The 21,938-nt window shown below is 39.3% G+C and overlaps 1 protein-coding gene across 1 annotated transcript in view; it reads right to left on the reverse strand.

Annotated features, from left to right (window-relative positions):
* Nucleotides 1–3,024: 3,024 nt before the first annotated feature.
* LOC139725852 (glycine receptor subunit alpha-4-like) overlaps nt 3,025–21,938 on the reverse strand; it is a 36,925-nt gene continuing 18,011 nt past the window's right edge. Inside the window, exons 3-8 of the mRNA XM_071636934.1 lie at nt 17,393–17,619; nt 8,855–8,937; nt 7,121–7,261; nt 5,613–5,848; nt 3,974–4,111; nt 3,025–3,510 (exon numbers count right to left, since the gene is read on the reverse strand). Coding sequence (XP_071493035.1) covers nt 3,025–3,510; nt 3,974–4,111; nt 5,613–5,848; nt 7,121–7,261; nt 8,855–8,937; nt 17,393–17,619 — 1,311 coding nt within the window. The remainder of the gene's footprint in view (nt 3,511–3,973; nt 4,112–5,612; nt 5,849–7,120; nt 7,262–8,854; nt 8,938–17,392; nt 17,620–21,938) is intronic.

A 21,938-nucleotide genomic window follows, 5' to 3' on the forward strand; every position in this document is an offset into this window, starting at 1 on the left:
GTTAAACCGAGAAATGAGGTTCGTTATTCCCAAGGTTCGTCATTCCGTAAGACACTCCCTATACCTAGATGATCGTCAGTACCGAAGTGAAAAAGGGTTCGTCAATCTGAACATAATTATGTGGCGTTATTCCGGAGGTTCGTTAATCTGAGAATGAAATGAGGTTCGTTATTCCGAAGGTTCATTATCGAAAAATGAAAAGAAAAAAAGAGGTTCGTTATTCCGTTGTTACACTTTAATCCGAAAATAATAATGAGTAAAAAAGTGCATACTAACGAACCTTGTTTCGTTTTCGGATTAACGAACCTTCGGAATCACGAACCTTACTTCATTCTATGGATTGACGAACCTTCGGAATAACAAATCTTTTTCTGAATTAAGAAACCTAAGGAATATCATACCTTCGGAATAATAAACCGGAATTACGAACTTTAACCCTTTAACACACAATATCAACATACCCCTCATCTCTCGCCTTTCTGCTTTTCTGGAAACGAATGCTTCATTACACAAATCTCAGGAGAAATCTGTTTTGCATATTTGAGTATGTAATTCGCACTGTTTATAATAGAGTGCTCGATCGATCATGTATACACAATATCAAGCAGAAAATAAGTGACTATATAGACACTTCCACATATTTTCTTCCCCGCAGCCTCAAAACACGTCGGTGAGGGCGGGCTGTATGATATCCGACTCAGTTAATACGACTGACAAATTTCACGCTCGCACACTATGCCATTCTTGACTCGGCAAACCGTAAAAATATAGAGATTACTCCTAATTTCGTCCAGCGTGAATCGGATACCAGCAACCGGTGTCACGTTCATGAAATGTACATGTAAAAAAATACACATAAAATTCATTAAATCAATCATGCAGTTACTCTGTCTCAAGTAAAATATAATGGAGCATGGTGGAAAAACATTTTCTCTGCATTTTCATAAGCATCTTCAGTCGTATATGGAAAAATAATGATATCATTTTATCAGAGGCCGTATAATAGCTATTTACCTTCAGCTCCAGAGCAATAAAAACCAAAAAGCAAAAACAAAACAAAACAAACAAACAAACAATACAGCGCGTCCCGTTGTAACGACACTGTTATAACGTAGTGCGTATATGTGATTTAAAAAAAAAGAATCATTATCTTGAGGCTTATCAACACAATAACATGTTCTTTCGAAAAAGTAGACCTTTTTACCTTTCATATTTTTTTCTCTTTTTTTGGAGGGGGGTCGCGTGCAGCACCCGACGTACCCCCTAGCAGTGTCTGGCTACCGGCCTGTAAACAAACATGTATTGATTAAAAATATCCGTACACAGAAACTATGCTATTACGTATAGTTTAAATGAAAGAAAAAACAAATGAGATGAAGGCATAGAAAGGCAGAGACTGAGAGGGGGATAAAGAAAGTACATGAGAAGGAAAGACAGAACAACAACTGTACAACATGAAGTGTGAACATAATAAAGCGGGGTCGAGGAGCGTGCAATTTAAGCTCGAGGCAGATACATGTATTTCTGATTTTCGTATTTAGTCATCGAGCTGATGTAGACCCTATTGATGTGAGGAAATAATTGATTTTTATTTCAGGGCATTCTTAAAAATTACGAGGGTTATCCACAGACTATACACAGAACAAGAATTTCACCATTTCATGTCTGAGCGGCCCACTTTAACATGGAACACTTTACCACCGTTGTCCATTTTTACATTTTTGTCGCTTTGTTTCTCCCTAATATGTCACTTGCTGGCATACTTTTATTAAAACCCTTTCAGTAAGTACTTCAAACGATAAAAACAATACCCCAACAGAAATGTGACGTCTCCTTCAGACTTTAAACGTATCCGTAATCCTCTAATTTACCTTTTTTTAAAAGAGTGTCATTTCAGATATGATATTGTCCTTAGAAAGCATTGTTTTGATGCTCGATGTTGGTGATGTGAAACGCGCTCACGCTTTTCTCTTCAAAACAAGTTGGCTGACACAGGTTGTCGACGAGCACTAAACATTCTTCACAAACCAGCATGATAATTTTGAGAAAGCAGGGAATAGCACGCTTGTGGGTCGCTTTCAATGGTCTGAACGCAAGACTTGAGAGCTACTGTGGAAAACATATCAGAAATGTCTTAGAATCTAGGAGTTTGCAAGGAGCATGGAAACATTTGTTTCATATCCACTCCCAAGACGGCAATCCGTCTGCAGTTTTCAATAACTTTATACTGCAATCTTTATTTGCTCTCTCCGTCTGCTTCCTTGATTCAGCGTATCATCTCTCTCTTCCGTATTTTCATATGGTTATAGTAGTAATGCAGAAAAAACAAAACAAAATATAATGGGCTTGTAGTTCACTTTCTCACGGCTTTTCGAAGGCGAACAAGCTGTCTTGATCTCGTCGTTTATTCTCGCTTAGAAGTCATGTTAAATTCAAAATGTGAAGAAGGTCACCAATGCCGTGTAGTTCACATTAAGCACAGACAGAATGATTACTAGCAGGTACAGCGATTGACAATTCTGACATGTCTGACTAGCCATCGAATGCATCGATCGGATCAGCAACACAGACCGTCTCAGATGGTGGAATGATTCCGAACAGAAGGTCTCCTGGAAACGTGGCACAACCAACGTCGATAGGAAGAATTTTATTCACAAAACAGGTCCAATATCATCACAGTGTCACATTTCTTTTCTCAATTTATTTGCCGAGGATTCGCGCGTTAGTTTTGAATTTCGCAGTTTACTTTACAGTGGGTCTAGATCTATTCTAGGAGATAATTTGGCGTTTGTGCAGTACTCCCGAAACATTTTTAAAACTCAGAATTACTGCAGCAGAAAAACATAAAGTTTCTGTCCATTCATGTCTGGCGGGTTTGCATACAGTTTCCAAAGCAAACGATTTAGGTTTAGGTTTTGTTGCGACGGCATGCTGCTTATAGTTGTTCGGGGCGTCCTTCCCATGGCCTCCACCGGCTTCGATCGCAGACGATTTGGCGCGCGCGGGATCTGTTCTCCGGCAGTATCATAAGATGGTGTAGGAGCGGATGTTCAGGTAGTAGCTCCAATACGTGACGCAGAAGATGAGGAAAGTTAAGGGGAACATGACTCGGGCCAGCTGGTCGATTCGGAGAGCCAGGAGTTTTGAATTTCTCTTCTGAGAGGAGAAGAGTCCAAAGAGAACGGGATGCTCCTTCTCTCCCGGGACGTGTCCCTCCCTTCGCCCAGCTCGCTCCCCGCTAACTCCTGGTGCGAGACCGTTCTCCACATCATCGTCGCGGACATCCGACCTCGTTTCGCCTTCGTAGCTTGTGCGGTAGTTCGACGTCCTTACGGGTCGGTAGGTGGCTCCGTAGTTGTACTTGTTGTAGCGGTTGTCGGGGTATGGTTTGTTTTCGTCGATGGCAACTATGAAGTCGGTTCTGCCCGTGTTGCTGATGTTGTGGCTTCGATGTTGGTGGATTGGTGACTCAGCCTCATTGCCACTGATACACAAACCGGGAAATTTGAACTGTAGGGAAAAATAAGTAGAGGTAAAAGAAGTCGATATAAACATAGGCACCCTTGGTCTTGAAGAAATGTTCAAATCTTGATCAGGCTTGGAGCCTATACAGACAATGGTGTCGGTAAATTCCGTCTGAGGGAACACATACAACGGTTACCTGCATTATCAAGACCACTATCGATTTTCTCGATTCATGGTTTGGGTTCCAACATTCCGTGTTAGAACAGGTATTATGTAACATCATGTCATAGCAGTGGTGATGTACAGGTTCCCTGGTTGAGAGCCATGATCAAAAGATAAGTACGTGACCTATAGCATTCTCTATCAAGCATCACATGTCTAACAAAAAGAAAGTGGGAACTGTATAATGAAAATGCTACAAACTTTTCGTTAATGGGATGTATGGGTATCAAAGTGCGCAATAATTTTGTAGACTAGATCAACATTCGTCATCTCATATTATACTTACCTTTCTGTTGGCTTTTCTCATGACTTTTTGCCGCTGTCGTTCCGTTCTGTCTCTGGTCCACAAATAGTGAACCACCGAATATTCGAACAAGCTGGCTATGGCGAAGGCTAAACAAGCATCGAACCAGATATCGATAGCCTGTATTTGTGTGTTGTATGTATGTAAATGTGATTGTGTAAGTGCATTATGCAGAGAAGGAGAGAGAGAAAGAGAGATGAAAACGAGTACGTATAATCTGGCCCTACTCTCTGTCCAGCCTACAGAAATAAAACGAAATAGATGACACAGATTTAAATAAAAAACAGAGAATTTCGTAAAGCTCAAAACTAAGGCAGCTTAATCTACTCCATAATACACCTTATTTAGATTTTAACTGTTTTTCATTTTCACAAACCTTAGCTTGATATCTAGGTAGTGATCGAATATTTGTACCTTGAAGATAGGAAAATAGGAATGATCTGGATATTGACATATAACCATATGATTCACGCACGCACACACAAAAAGAAACCAGACAGCTAGATTCGCAAATGCCCACAATTTCCCTCGGGTTATTGGCGACAATTTACATTTTGCTTCTTCTCCTCTGGCGGATCCAGCGGGGGGAGAGCACCGGGCGCCCCCCCCCCCCCCAATATTTTGTAAAGGCGCCCCCTCTTAACGGAATTCCTGGATCCGCCCCAGTATTAAATGATAAATTTCACATGCTTGGTAAAGTGCAGTAAGCATGGTAAGAGTAATTCTTGACTGATCTTTCTCAGACGAAAATGCAAATCCGAATCCCTTGACCAAGTTAATTACCGTGCCCGCGCTCGATTTTTGCCAACAGCGCCCCCTCTCGAGGAAAAATGAAAACAACAGGTCACTGCTCGTTCTCGTACGAAAAACCATTTATTTCTCTGCCTGTGGCCATGAAAACGACTGCCGAGGTGTTTGATTGGTGCTCACTTGCCAGATGAGGCGTAAACGAGGGATCGCCAAAACTACGCAAGACGGGACGACGCCATAACCGTCAGTTGTCAATATTAATTTTTCCAACACTCTACCTTAGGGCGTTAATATTTTACGCCGTTTAATTTTACCGGTTTTCATTATATCATAACAAGTTCCAGAAGGGCGTTGTCTTTTCTGCAATAGCACTGTACTTGCTTTCATTCTAATGCGACATTTCAATTTACTCGATTATTAACAGGACAATATAAATGTTCGGATTATTTCACGACTCCGGAAAAAAAAAAAGAGAAGTGAAAGAAGTCACAGACGAACGATAAGCCATATACCCTCCAGTTTCAAGATTGTAATATATATGTTTAGATATATATATATATATATATATATATATATATATATATATAATGTATAAAGCATTAGATCCCAACTTCAAATGTATATATAGATAGACAAGATGATCTGTAAGCATGCCAATTGGATCCAAATACTTATACAAGAAAAAGTCGTATGATGTATGAAAATTCATGCATTTGTTCTATTATGACGAAAATTAATGCATGTATCAATATTCGGATTGATTTCGCAGACGACAGAAAATATTTTGTTTTCATCTAGGGAATCACCTACTGAAATATGAGTTTATATCCCTAGCTTTATGAGTCGAGTAAACCCTATCACCATGTCCCACCTTAGTGTAGGAGACTTTTGGAAGACCAGCGAAGCCCGCGTAACCAGTGGTAGTAGTTGTCATGGTGAGGATAGTGGTCACGCCTAGCGACACCCTAGCAGCGGCCTGGCTGATGTCAATCCAGAAGGACACCCAGCTAATGATAACCAGGAGGGCGGTAGGCATGTAGGCTTGGACCACGTAAAAGGTAAGTTCCCGGATGAGCAGGAAGGAGAACTCGATGCAGGAGAAATTTCCTACCAAGTCAGGAGAGAGCAAAACAGTTTGACTCTCGTTCAAACTTTCACTCAATGTACAGGCCAAGTGGTTAATACTTTTAGAAGCAGCTGCGAGAATTCTCGGTTAATAGCATAAAATATGTTGAAAGGTGAGGCAAAGAAATACTATCTCGGATGGCATAGTTGTCAGTCAACTCTGTATTGAACCTAGAATATAATTCTATGATATTATTATTTTCTAGGGTATTGAAACAGTTACTAGTAGTTTTGATTGCAGTTGTTGTCTGTGTACTGATCTGTCTCAGAACTCGCAGAAAGTATCAAGCGTCTAAAAACTTATGTTCTCCCTCCAAAAGCAGAGACTTTTGTGAACGCTTTGATGTGGAAAGGGAAACGAACATTGTCTTAAATGCATGCATCTAATTATCAGATATTGTCCATCGCTCTAAATTAAGTGTGTATAATCATTTGGATTATCGTAATAGACATTTTACAGCATTAGAGATTTCATACCATATTTCCACTGTCAGTAGAGTTAGCATCGCTAATGTCTATATACCCGGGTGTGAATATGGTAACAAGACAAACCTAAGAAAATACAGGGCGTTTGAATGAACAGAGTTTTAATCTATTTTATGTGTACCTTTACAAACGGCAAATGCTGTGAACAATTTCACATAAACGTATTGAGGGCCTTACAATAAGGGCAATGTTTGCTACTCGTAGCTTTCCACGCACATGTAGAGGGATCATGCATTTCACTGAACTGATAAGAAATCCTTTTGAGAAATCAATCCAATATATTTGGTACTTTAATTCAATTATTCATCTAATTCAATTCTTATTTTAACTTTTTTCTTCAACAGAGCATTACACAGCCTAACGAAATTGCAAATGATCTTGAGCATACAATGGATGAATGTATGATAAACTTAGATGTAAATAGCGAATTAAAGGCATGTATACGTATAATAGTTTCAAATCAAATTTGTTACATTATCCACGTTCTGAGAAAGAAAATCAAGGGTCCACTAAAGTGCAGTGCTCGTATACAGTGGACAACTGATGCAATCGGCGTAAAACTTAGACTTTCTTATATTCAAAACAGGACAGACAGGACAGAAACAAGAGAAAAATATAAACTACAAAACAAGGGCAAATAAACACGATATGAATGTAAAGGCAACAAGAAATACTTAAGAAATAAGGTTGGACATGCAACAGAAGATAAAAAACCCTGAAGAAGCAATACAAGTAGAGCTAGGTTTACCGTATATAAGAGTTAAGTACCTGTTGTGTAAAAAGTATCCGAGCACGGGCCGTGATCAATGTCTGGGAGAAGACTAAACTGTGGTAACATAATTCTGGAGTTGATCTGGACGGCGAATGGTTCCTTCCACTCGAGGGTAAGCTCATCGTCAGTGCTTTGATCTATTACAGGCAACCCATCAACGGAAAACGGTCGATTAGAGCCTTGAAATAATGATCTGCCATTCTAATGAGTGTGTGGATTTAGCCATTTAACTCTATGAATGCAGCGCAAAAGATAACGCTAACATTTTCCTCAATAATTCTAGAAGTTTTAGCACATTATTTGTTATCCACAATACATCCAAATTGTAGTGGGTTTGAAAGCGAAGTATATACTTAGCTATAAAGGTATGAACTTAGCTTTCAAAATAGAAACCAACTACAATTTGGATGTATCACGGATAACAAATGTAAGTGCTAAAACATAATGAGATCACGCCTGTAAAACAAATAACTTGTCGCATGTACGTCACTCACGAATTTCTTTCTTCGTATACATGATGAGATACAGTGAATGCGATGCAACGAATTATTGAAATAGTCATGATCACAGTTATCTCATGTTAACCCGTTCCATACTGAATTCTGAAATCCCCATATTAGACTTAATACACAGGCTACCAGGTTCCCGTATGGAACGGGTTAAGTTACTTCATGTAAAATATTTAACCGACTATAAATACTTCAATCAATGCGTAATCAACGTCTTCAAAAGATGTATAACTATCTATACATTCACAGTGTCCACGAAGCAATTAACAATTTGAAAATGAATGAAAAATCTAAATATTGGAATGAATAGTCATATCTCTTCTAGCTTTGATTTTGCTCATTTGTATGTCATTAATTATGTTTTGTTTAATCATTTTTATGCTTGTATCTGTTACTCTTCTTTCTTGATTCAGTTTTGTAAATTCTTACGCATTGCCTTGCTAAAAAAAAAAGAAGCAGCTTTAAAGCTGATAGTACTCTTTTTACCGTGTTGGAATAAATAAAAATCAAATCAAATCGACGGCATGTGCTGCAAATTCTATCGACCATTTTTCAGAAGTATCTTCATGTTCTCTAACAAATGCAGACGTTAACTATATTTGACTGAGGAATTTCATCCTAGCTAGTATCAGGCGTGTCTCCGAAACGATGAAAAATTGGCCTGAACTCCACCATCTATCTTCTTCAGTTCCGTTTTCTGAGTTACACTCAACATCTTATTTCCTTGCGTTCTTTGTGCTTGAAAATAGTCTCAATGACACATCTACGGAACGATCCTACCAGTAAAATCATTAACTTGATTCCATCGTGGAAATTGGATTCATCAATATAATCCACGGCTTCTGTCATTTCTACGACTAGAAAAAGTTTTTATCCAACAACCCAACATGCATATGGAAAGGAAAAATGAGGGAGTATGGAACTGATTGGTCGGGTGCACGTCACGACACCGACACCCACGAGTCATACAGCCTACGAGTTATATGGCCCACGAGTCATACAGCCCATGAGTTCGATACTAAGCAAACAAAGCCCACGAGACCGACACATTAAACCCCGTGTTGTATCCAATCTGTCGAAATCGTGGGCTTTTTTAACCCAGTGTCGATCTCATGGGCTTTATTTGCCTAGTGTCGATCTCGTGGGCTGTAGAACTCAAGGGCTGTATGACTCATCGGTGTCGGTCTTGTGGGATGACCCCGATTGGTTGGGTGTTCTTACAGCTTTCGATGACTGTCTTGCATCTCTGCTTGTCTAGAGGAAACGTCTCAAAGTTCATTCGACAGGAGAGAACCAGCGTCAGCCTGGAAAGGAGAAACCAAAGATCAGAAGTCCAATTATTTTAGCGCGAGCTTTGGTTTTTAATAAAGAGAAGATGTGCTATGAGAGAATCTTTACAGTGGTCTCCCTCTGTACAAATGTTTATGTAAGATCGCAACTGCTGATTTACATTTTAACAAACATGTCCTAAAGAGGAACCAATAGGATTCGAACCTGTCATCTACTGCTTTCCGGGCAGCGATACCACCACCAGGCTGTCGCTGGTTGCCGGCAGTGACACGATGAACTTGGAACAAAATGTCAAGGCTTTAAAATTCCGACATTTCTACGTTGAATAGTCCGAGGCAGACAAGGCATGCTGAATGAAAGTAAGAGAATATTAATGTACAGAATGTACAGAATGATCTGTACAAAGGGTGGCAATTAATTTAAAAACAAATCTGTCATAGCACACGTGGTTCTCGTCCGACAATGTTAAACCATGATTTGATTGACAAAAATATTGACAAAGTGGAATCGTTCTAAAACGATTTTTTAAAGTGAAATCGCTCAAAAAAATTGTATTCGCAACTCTTATGTTTTGAAATTTCGGAATTGTCTCCTCAGAAAATGATGCAAATGCCAGCTGCCATGACAAATGGTCGTCGTCCGAGAGAAGGTAAATGGAAGCAAAAACAGGAGTGTACTGTAACTGATTGACAAATTGCTCTTTATCGACGTAAATAAACAGCGATTATTTATGCAAGATTTTAATAAGAAGCGTACCGGTACTATATTTCTAGCGACATCTGTGGTTGTGGCTGTCGTTGTGGTTAACATATTGCTCTGATTATTTTACACCCTGACATTTATCCCAAAAACTGCAACTTAGAAAAAAAAGAAAACAACAAATAAATTGCTCTGATAGAGGATAGGTATTCTATGACATAAGTGTTTGATTCATATAGGAGCACAGAATAGCTTATGAGTATCGTGGGTGACTAAAGATTATTATGCTTGCAAAGACATCGAGAAGTTTAATCCAAATTCATCTGATTGATGTTTTGATGAAATCTCATGGAAAGAGTATTGTAGATATTACCCGGATCCTCGTCTTATATTTCTGAAAGAAAATTCCTTACGAAAATGCAGAACTATATAGTACAAGAGCGACTTTTGCAAAGTTACGAGCGTTGTGATTCAGTGCTCGTTCATGTACAGGGAGAAAACAGCGTCAATACTGGCCTGCAACATTAACCTTTGACCTGATGGAAAGATAAACGACCAATGAGCATTGAGCGCACTTTAAGCGCAACTTTCATCAAGGTTCCCATCAATACACAGTCTTTGATGTCGATTCGCATTCATCATATCATATCTGTCTTCATTTGAGCTAGAAATCTGTACACAGAGTGAAAAAAAAAACCACATTGCCAGAGGAAGATCAATAAAACGGCAACCAAGGGATATCTAAAGAAATTCGGGTGTTGCCGTTCAGGTGTGGACTATAACTGCGAATTTACGTATTCAAGGCTGGTCTCCTTTTCTTTTCTTTTTTTTTTGGGGGGGGGGAGGGGGAGGTCAACTTGATATTGTGTACTCCTGTGAATCGATTTGAAATGAAGCACCTGGTGTCTGTACTGTGCATAGTATTCTTAAAACGTGTGTGTGTGTGTGTCCATGGTGGTACGGTTTCGGGATATGTGGGTTTATAGTATCCTCATGCACCCTACAACAATCTTAACCAACGCGTCTCAATATATCAAATAGCACTTCGAAACAAATGATTATTCATTAACAGACAGCCCCCTTAAAAAGGTGCTTCCTTAAAATACAATTTCTCTTCGTGTATATATGAAACAATCTGGTCACACTCTTCATTCTGAGAGTCGGATGTTTTCCATCAACAAAAATCTGTCTTCTCTTTTGCTGGATATCGTGTTATACCACCCTTTAAGTGGGGTCATCCCACGAGACCGACACTCACGAGTCATACAGCCCACGAGTTCGACATTAAGAAATGGTCCATGAGTCATATAGCTCACGAGTCATACAACCCATGAGTTCGACACTTGGTAAAAACAGCCCACGAGTTCGACAGATGCAACACGGGACTTAATGTGTCGGTCTCGTGGGCCTTGTTTGCTTAGTGTCGAACTCATGGGCTGTATGACTCGTGAGCTGTATGACTCGTGGATGTCGGTCTCGTGACGTGCACCAATGACGTGCATCAATGAGAAATTTTGAAAAACTTGTAAAAAAGATCTTTGAGGGCTATTTCTTTCTCTCTTTTTTAGCTGGGGCGGGGGGGGGGGGGAGGGGATGCACACTCTCTATAAATTCATTTCAAGAGGTCCTATTGCAGTCGGTATAGAGAAGACGGAAATAGGAGCTGCGAAAAGTGCTCCAAACCCTGTTTAATCTAGCGCGCTTCCGTTGCCCGTGATTGCCCTAGTCCAGATCCCAATATTGCGCGCCATTCGCGTTCTCTCAGCCATGTTCTCTTAATTTCACACTGTAAGGGAATAAAAGCCAAATCTTTTTCACGACAGCCAGAAAGCAGCTTAAAAAGAAAAGGTTCCATGTCATTAGGTGTTGTATTAGCCCCATTCATCATACAGACAAGATCAGGAGACAAATATATTCACTGGGACATGTTGTCATGACCACTGTGTTCCATCCGCTGAGGATTTACCTCATTAAGATACATTTAACGAGGAAGAAATAACGAGTATGCAAATTGAAGTAAACCAGGGAAAAATGAAGTGCAGTTGATGAGAACACACGAACAATGACAAGGTAGGACAATAATGAATTTCATGAAATAGATGTTGATATGACTATGCGTATGGATGGACATAGTCCCTACTGTTACAGCAAGCCAAACACGCATGCAGTATAGAGTACTCCCGGAGAATGCTATGTGGTAGCTAAAATTCGCGTAATAAAATGGGACTGGGTTGATTCGTATTTGAAAAAAAAAAGAACGTAAGCAAGACAGGGCGCTGTACTGTGTTGGCAAGAGTGTGCGTTGATGTGTGTATTTCTGTCTGACGTTGTTTGTCTTAGTGTGCATGTAGATGTCTGTCCGACTTCTTTTGCTTGTATTTTACTGTCTTACTTAAGTATTTTTGTGGCAATGCACTTTGCGTTCAGTCAGTAAAAAAAGATTGCAAGAAGTCGGGTGCTGTCTTATAATCCTCAGTCTTGACGGTAAAGCGAATAGCACAAAAATCCCTCCGCAATTTCAACAAAACTTTTTCAAAGAATATGAATCATTATGCCAGACTTTCGGCATTCATTTTCACTCACCAACGACAGCACAAGAGATCGGGAATATAACGAATGTGAAAGTCAAAAACTTCTTCACATTTACAATGTTTCAGTTTATGGTCAAAGATATTGAGGCCAACATCGCTAAGCCCTTAAAACAAAGTCCCCCTCCTCTGCGGAGCTACTTGCAAGCAGACGACATGATCGCATGACTGCGTTTCCCGCCCTTTATTGCTCGATTTGATGCACGAAAAGGAAGTGGGTTGTCAGTCTCTGATTGATAGGGTGAAAACCAGTCGCCTGTTCCATTTGAAACTCGCTGGATCGTGACATTGGTCGGTGTATCAATCAATCCAAGTCAGAGAGGGAGATCGCTTCTTGGAGACTTGATCGTGTCTACTCAAAAAAACGACTAAAGGTAAAGTCTATCTACATCATAAAACCCTGCCGCTGTCCAACATTCCGGTGGTACATTTAAAAGATCTCCAGAACACGGCATGTTAATCATCCGAAATAACTCAGTATTCAAAAGAGATAACAGAATTTAATACTTCAGGATTTTACATCATTCTAGCCCATGGAAAAGATCTTGCCTTTCATTTCCAGCACATATTTTAACTTTTCTGTCCGCTGAAATTAAATCACTCATGTCAGGAATGAAAGCATCACCTTCCAACTTCATAGCTCATCTATTCACTGAAAAAGCATTTACGGAGTTTCATACTGTGTGTTATTGTTATGTTAAAAAGTTGAATCTTTTAATTTGTTTGAATCCTTCTTATATAAATAAATCCGTATAGACTTGATGTTTTCAACGGCGCCTTTAATAGTTTTCTGATTACTAATGTCTGATTCTTTGATTGGCTATACATTTCTGATTTCAGGTGAATATGGACCCTGATGCTCTCTCAAATCGGTAAATTGATGTTTGTAAATTTGTTGTTAATTTGTGTAAATTAGATGTAGAGATTCCAGATTAATGATGAAAAAATATCCAAAGCAGCATTCACTCAGGACCCCATTGCTTAATCATCACGTGAACGGACACGGTATCTTCCTGAGATATGAACGTCGAGGTTACTGAAGCAAGACGACGGAGTTATAGCATCCTTGGCACCATACGAAAACATCGATACTTTACACATGTATCTAGATAAACCACAGTACTTGACACAATCAGTGTTCTTTTTCCCATATGCGCAGTATACACAGATTGTATTTGTCTACTTATAGCTATATATGGCTCAGCATGTCCAGCCAGATCTGACCACAATAGCAGCCTCGGGCTGATCACCAGCCCTGATCGTCCCACGAGACCACAAGATGGATGGTGGTTCATAAAGATGCCCTCATTTATCGACGGCTCGGCTTCACACTTGAAGTGGTGATGTGGCTTTTAGTTCTTACATCAAAAAGTGCGAGAATACGAATTCTCATGAGGTCTACTGGCTAAGACAGAACTTACACGGTAAACACGATTAACAGTATTGAAAGTGGGTCATCCTTCAATCAGAGTCGTAATTTGAGGGAAAGTGTATGCGCCTCTTTGAGGCATATTCTCTTGAATCCGGTTAGAGGCTGATAAAAACAGTATGCTAATTGGGGACAATAAAACACTGAAAAAAAAATTAGGGGAAAAATAGAAGAACAAGCGATTAAAGGACAAGAAGAAAGAAAGAAAGAAAGAAAGTGTAAGAAATAAGAGATTTTTCACGAAATAAGAGGAAAGCTAATGGAGAAGAAAATTGCTCTTCCGTACCTTTTGGCGTACAGGTTCACATTCCTCAATAATAGCGGAAAAAAGATGGCAGTCCAAATACAATTTCTACAAAATTTCATTAGTGTGACATTTCTGCGATAAATCCAGTGTAATTGGATGGTTCTATAACCTCTTCTAATCAAATAACAAAGGCAGGATTTTGCCAGCGAACTCAGATGAAATAGCGAGTAGAAGTTGTACAATGGATCGACAGACTTGAATCTGTATAATCCCGTGAAATCCCCAGCACATCTTGGATGGAATTAAGCCAAATATCTGCTTTTGAGGAGAAAAAGAAAACGCGCTGTACGAACTGTCTCCTCTGATCATGGATCTTTTCGTTTCACGTCACTTGCGTACGCCTGTCGGCTAATAAGACATAACCTCGTTATGTTTCCAAAAAATGTACCGCATATCCTCTGGATGACTTGTGTAGCGGGGGATCTCAGTTTTCATATATTTATTTTCTTTACGGAAAAGACCCTTTACAGAAAAGTTCACTCGCACGCTAACACCATTAGTGAAAATGAGAACTCGTCCACTATTGTACCCCTTATTCTTTTTTTTAAACAATTCTATTATGCTTTATACCAGGGGATGCACAGGTCTAAGATATCTTTGTCGCCTTAAAACGTCAGATCCGGGATTTCTCATTAATCACCTACCTTCACCATGATAAGATGAGACTACCATGCCTGAAAATTAAAGTGGTATGCCAAATAAGATATGCTGTATTTGTTTCTGAGAAATGTACCTCAGTATAGCGTATGTGTTTTCAACGTAAATTCTATTGGCACAGTTTTTGTCCCTTATGATACAAGTAGAGTGATAGTAGAATGTGAAGTAATGAAGTGGGACATACACGCATCCTCTAAATTGGTGGTAGATTGGTCCTGAACCACCCATCCTATTTCTATCTGCCTTGTTGAGGAGATGGTAGTATATAAGGATCTTCCTTTCGCATCTTCCTCCATCTCTATGCATTGACAGGGGGACTAAAGTGTGTGTGGTCTGTGTTTGTTTGTTTGTTTGGTATTTGTGTGTGTGTGTGTCTGTGTCTGTGTCTGTGAAAGGCAGCTGGCATCTTCGTCTGGGAGATTTCTTAGTAAAGAATATGAGCCATTTTTGTAAGGATATTATGACCTCAGCGAAACAAAAAGAAGAAAACAGATTCAGTTTCAGCACGTGAATATAGTAATCTCACACACAAAAGACACACACACACAAACACGCACACAAACAGTATGTATGTATGCATGTATATATATGTACACACACATTATTATTATTATTATTATCATTATTATTATTAGTAGTAGTAGTGGTAGTATGTATTATTTATATATATATATATATATATATATATATATACTCCTAGATGGGTCATTTGGAAGACATTTCCATTTGTTTTATATGCAAATTTTAAAATACATGTTCAATGGCAATTTACGCAATGGAGACACGAAAATTGTCTCCTTAATGACCAGTTGTCTCCCTAATGAAGACACTTCCCCCCAATATGTCTCCCTAAGGTGCCAACTAGGGATATATATATATATATATATATATGTATATATACATATATATATATATATATATATATATATATATATATATATATATATATACATACTCACTGGTCGGACTTTTATCCACTCAGCAGTACGTGTATGGAACAGCTTGCCAGATGTTAGCAGGTGACATCACTGAAATTGTTACGTGTACATCCTTCAGGTGCAGAGTGCATAAATCATAGCCACCTATCGTCATAATTATAAATCTTGTCCGAGGCTGTGCTCCTGCACTCCAGATACTTTCTTTGTTTGCTATGAAGCAGTGATTAGGATATGGAGTTATTCATCACAGTGCATTGCTGTCTATACAAGCTTTTGCCTGTTTCTTATCATTCTTCATGATGGGCTATTAGCCCTAAAAAACCGTACTGACTACATTTGTTTGCGCGTGCGTGTATGTGTGGGTGGGTGAGAGTAGGCATCTTAAATTAAAATTGTGTGTATTCGTACAATGGTATTGTGTGTGTTTTAACTTTCTTTGACAGGACCGTGCAGTGTAGAATTTGCCTTCGGGACTGAAGGCTTGGTCGGCTAGGTTTTCCCGCAGTCAAAGAAATGCAGACCGGATTTGTTCCCACCGGCGACAAGTCTGAGATATGCATGATATCAGGTAAACTTTTCGCGACCGAAATTTTGTAAGAAGACCCGAAATTATTTAAAAATGATATCGATGAAAATGATTTTGCAAATTGATGACCGTGTATGGACAAGATGAAATCCGCAAGAACAATAATCATTGTCGCTTCAACTGCACAAATTGTAAAGTTTCACTGATGTATGTGACCGTGAAGGTGTGGGGGGGGGGGGGGAGGGAGGAAGTGACAAGTATGGAACGCCACTTGATGATTTCAATCATAATATCTTGAAAGGCTGCGCAGACACGAGATATCCCGACCGACAGAAGAGGTCATATTCCAGGGATGAACGCTAGACCCCTGTAAGAAGAATCACCGCCAAAAGTTGAACGCGACGGGACATGACGTAGGTAGTGCGGTTTGTCACGTAACAAAAGACTGCTGTAATGGAGTGAAAACCCGACTGATTACCTGAAAAACAGAGCCCCCATCCCCTCTTTTCGTACACTCACCCCTTCCCAATGTGACTTCATCCGAGTCCTGCTGCATGGGTGTGAAAAACGACTTTGAAATCAAGGTCGCAGTTAGTGCAGCGTTACGACAGGTCTGTGTCATGGCAAATTATTTCATAATTTTTTGATCACCACATTTTCTGAATACATAATCTCAGTCACAGTAACATACGATCTAAATCATACCGTTAAGTTGAAGGAAAAATCTAACCCCTTGAGTATATTAAGTTGCATCCAATCAGTACAGACAATACTAGCATCATGCAAATGAAATATTGGCGCAGTCGTACCCAGGCACGCAACAACAAAGTAATTTCTTCCAAAACAGAAGCCTCACCTTACATGCCTTACATTTGCAATCATTGTGAATGAAATTATCGTAGAATATATGAAAATTCTTACATTATCTACCCGTATTCTGACTTTCTTTCAAGTAACTTTCACCTACGAAATCTAACCTCCCAAAAAATTATCACCAATATCATTCCCATCAAAGGAGCATAGTACACTCCAGCTATAAATAAAATCTGTGGACTTGGCTCATGTAAAAAAAAAAAAAAAATGCGAAGGCGTATTATATCCATACTATCTCGGTCATCCCCAAACCCAACTTTTCACAGATAGAGGTTTTTTTTTTTCTTCTACAATTTGCATGGTTGCTGACTTGATAAGTATAGTGCGCTAAACAAAAGATAAACCCTGGACCATGATGAAGATTTATTCCAATCTATCCCAGTGTAACGCAATTATCATGGAATAACACGTCAGTGTGATGTTACATCGCACGGCGCGCACGCGTTACTCACTTCATGCTGTAGTACACGTCTCCATTTGGATAGATGCGAACGAGCCTGTTCGGTTGTGTGACGTCATGGTAGTTTGCCTGCTTCTCGTTGGCGAAGAAGAGATCGGGAACCCAGATCTGTTCAATCATGTTCTTTCCCGACGCGAAATATGGCTGGTCCGTCATGTTCCCGTAGGCCAGTCTTGGATCGTTCCAGTACTCTTTCAGAAGGATAGTCATGCCAAAGTCCTGCAAGATCACAACAGTAAAGAAAATTTCATGGTTAAGAAATGCTCAGAACTTAGTCATAAATGAAATATTCAGTTGCGGCAATGGATTGATAAAGACAAGCTAGCATCCATTACTCGGAACACATTACAACTGATTCTGGGGCCCATTGCATAAAACTTACCGTTGAATTTGAATGGTAACTACCGTCAAAATTAGGCGTCACAGCCAATCAGCATCAGGGATTATAAAATTTACCGCTAATTTGAAGACTTACCGCTAGAAAGGAGCGGTAAGTTCAGCAGTAAGGGTTTTATGCAACAGGGCCCACTTCTCAGATTACCCAATGACTCCAGCTCTTTAAGGTTGTACGTGACTCGCTATATGTTAAACTTTGATTGTTTACCCTTTTCAAATATCGCTTTCTTGGATATTTCATCCTTTATGACTAAATTTTCTGATAATATGTGTTGTCTGCCTTGGTGTTTGTGAAGCAGTTACATGCATTGGGACTTCCTCGTTCGCTCTATACTATTCTTGGGGAAAACACGCAACTATAGACCTATCCAGTATGTTTGCAAGTAAACGGTTTCGAATTGATGTTTCTTGTTTTGGTGCAGTCGTTTGTATGCGCTGCTGCTCACACACACACACACACATACACACACACACACACACACACATACACACACACGAACACACACACTCACGAATACACACACAAACACATTGAACATATAACCATATCCTGGTTCAATGTTGATGTATGTATGCCACCCTTGGATCTGTCTCGAATGTAATGCTAAAGAGCACATGGTTTATTATATCCATGGGTAGGAGTAATATCATGCCCAGCATGATAATGAGCTCTCGGCCGTAAATTTTCCCCCTTTTATAAGAAAAATTTCACACCTTGACGCATAGATCTTGGGAGGAGGTGAGTGATGAATTTCTTGCTTGGTTGAGGAAGATGAAAATGATTTTAGATGTCTTTTTATCTTAAGTGCCCAATTCACAAAAATATAAATCTAGTTTGCTAATGTGAAAACATAGTCCTGCTCAGGAATAAGACATTTGGATAAGAAGTTTTATAGCTTTACAGATTTGAATTTGTTTTCATCGGCTACGTTGTAAATGATATGGTCGATATGTCTCAAGTTACATGAATATGAACTTTTGCACCAACAAAGATAAAGAAACTGATGTTACCTTGCCTTATGATGTAGGTTTTTGTATTGGATTTGTTTTTGTTTCTTGTTCCCTTGATGAAAAGTTTGCTTATACAGAACAAAAACCAAATCGGTATTCGATTGTAAAATAAGTATGCCTACAATCATCCTCTTTACTATACAAAGGTGCCCTGCATCAGATGCTCTTTGAAGCGCGGAAAGAATCTTCAAAGTTTCAAGGGAAAGATCTTGAAGGATACTCACCTTTCTTGGACAAAATGGAAGGTGGGGGAGGATAATCTAAAAGCGGAAAGCTAACTGCAGCTTAGAATCATGATCCATTAAGCCAACCTATCGAAACATTTGCTCTTAAGTGATATTTAGTGCAATTCATGCACGTGGGAAATTAACCATTTCTAGCTATCCGGCGACTGAGGCACCCCCAGACACTAATGTGTATCGAATCTGAATTTCATGAGACGCGTATTGTTTACCAGCTGGCAATACCAAAACCTTAGGTTATTTGAACTCATGTTCATCACATGCTCGTCACATGTTAGACATGTCGTCGAGACAACCCCACCCCTTAACAAAAGAAACTGAAACCAAAAGAAACTGAACAGCTCTCCTGAGTAGATTTCTTGCCGTCGAGGAAATGCTAGATGACAAACAAACAAACAAACAATGAAAATATGGGGTGCAAATTCCCAAACCTTATTTCATCCTCATGCCATTTTCTCGAATCACCGATTGGCCGATCGTTGGATCATCTGTTGTGCATTAGAATTAACTGTGTATTGCTCTTGACTGATTTATTGAATATCAGCCTGAAAATCAAGGACAACTTTTCGCAGGGGGGAAAAAAGAGAAGCTCCAGTAATATGTCACCTTTGATGACGTCATTGCATAAACTGCATTATTACCAAATCATGAAGAGAGATGATTGAATTGTACTTGATTGATTTAAATTTAGGAAGAGGCTGAATTGAACTCCACTAACAAATTAAATCACTTTTGAGGGAAAACAAAACTGCGGTATATTCATGCGCCCAAAGAAATCCACATAGGAAGTGAATAATGCATCATCTATCATTACTAATCTCACGGAGTGGGGACGCTTCTGTGCATTTTCAGGTAATCACCACCAAAATGAGAATTGAGCATGCAATTATGTATTGAGGTTAAGGCTTGTAATATTCCTTTCGTTATATTCATTTTGAGCTGTAAAGTTGTTTAAAAAATATATGTGAGGTTTTGATAAGCAAATAGAACCATCCAATCAAAACAAAAACGAGTCAATCACTGCTGCTCATTTGGTTCGCCTTATTCTCAAAGAATGTTTCGTCCATTTTAGATTGTGTATACGCCGAAGTGCCAGTCACCATGGTAACGGTCATGTCGCAGTGCACTTACATTTTGATGAGAGGAGGCTTTTTTGTGTTATCTTTCTTTATTTTAGATATTCATTGTACATGCACGTATTATCAACCGGCTTTCCTATCCTGGTTAAACATAACGTTAGTATACTTCACATAACCACAAAACCACATGGTCACTGAACAAGACTTATTTGTGATGTGAGGTGTAAACTGTAGCGATGAATTTGGTGTCGTGAGTGAATGAAAAATGCAAAAGCCAACGTAGTAATGAAAGCAACCAACACAATAACAACAACGACATGGAGACATGTGAACACTCATATGATCATAATTATAGCAGCAGTATAGAAATGGGGCTCTTTTCCTATAATTTATATGATATTTTTAGCCTTGCAATGAGAGTTAACGTCCTGATGAGAATGTATGTTGTTCAGATCTTGAATCAAATTACAGGTGAAGAGAATAAATCCGTTCCTTCATACATCTATACTGATGATTAAGATTAACATCATAAACTCCTCATTAAAAGTGAATTTTTATTATGTCTTGTCGAAGAATAAAAAGATAATCTTAACTTAAAAATTTTCACAGATAGGTAGTTGGTCTTTCCTTTAGGTGAACTTAAACTGTCAACTCCATATCGCTGTTTTCATGAAAGGGGTATAGTATATTTGGGGTCATCCCACAAGACCGACACCCACCAACGAGTCATACAGCCCACGAGTTCGACATTGAAAACAGGCCCATGAGTCATACAGCTCACGAGTCATACAGCACATGAGTTCAACACTATAGGCAAATAAAGCCCATGAGTTCGACACTATAGGTATAAACAGCCCACGAGTTCAACAAATATAACACGGGGCTTAAATGTGTCGGCCTCGTGGGCCTTGTTAGCTTAGTGTCGAACTCATGGGCTGCATGACTCGTGAGCTGTTTAACTCATGGGCTGAATGACTCGTGAGCTCTATGACTCGTGGGCTGTATGACTCGTGAGTGTCGGTCTCGTAACGTGCACCCGTATATTTCCATGCAGAGGTGTATTGATGGAAAGTCCTTAGCATGAAAACACAAACACCAGATGGATATATTATTCAGATATAGTGTTCCGTTGGACTGCACTGAGTAGAATTGCTCTACATTCTATATTTTCTACATTCTCTCACACGCGGGACCTCCATTTTATGTCCTATCCGAGGGACAGAGTGTTTTGTTTCTTGCTACTAGAGGAGACGGAATGATCACACACAAGATTGCTCAGTGGAACACGGGAATCGAATCGGGGTCATTTGGATCATGAGGCAGACGCGCTACCGTCTGAGCTAACTCACCGCCCTTTATCTTGCATCTTAGCAGTAAATAGTTAAGCATAGCGACACCTTCTTTTTCTGCTTCATTTGTGTGTTTACTTAAAGATAATCATCATTTTGTATGCAAAAGATTCCTTTCCAATCAATTTGATGTGAACAGCCAGACGTATCACGGCTAGGCAATCAAGCAGGCTGATCACTGATTGTTCATTATGTATTACAAGCCATGCCAGTGCAAGGAGATTCCATCTGCCTTATCCAGCAAAAATAACAAATAGGCCTTAAGAATCCGCTTGCTTATAATCATATTTGAACAATATCTGTTCTGCTTTTTTTTATTCTCCGCTAACTTTCCTTCTGTGATTTGTTATTTTACTCATGCAAATCATTTACAAATCGTGTGATTCTGTATATGATTCTTCTAATAAAACATAAATGGAAAAAAATCTTAAAGATACTGCAACATTGTCGAAACGCTTTAT

This window comes from Diadema antillarum, unplaced genomic scaffold, assembly GCF_040938485.1.
Source record: "Diadema antillarum isolate AM-2024a unplaced genomic scaffold, OU_Dant_1.0 scf00000017, whole genome shotgun sequence".
NCBI classification, from domain to species: Eukaryota; Metazoa; Echinodermata; class Echinoidea; order Diadematoida; family Diadematidae; genus Diadema; species Diadema antillarum.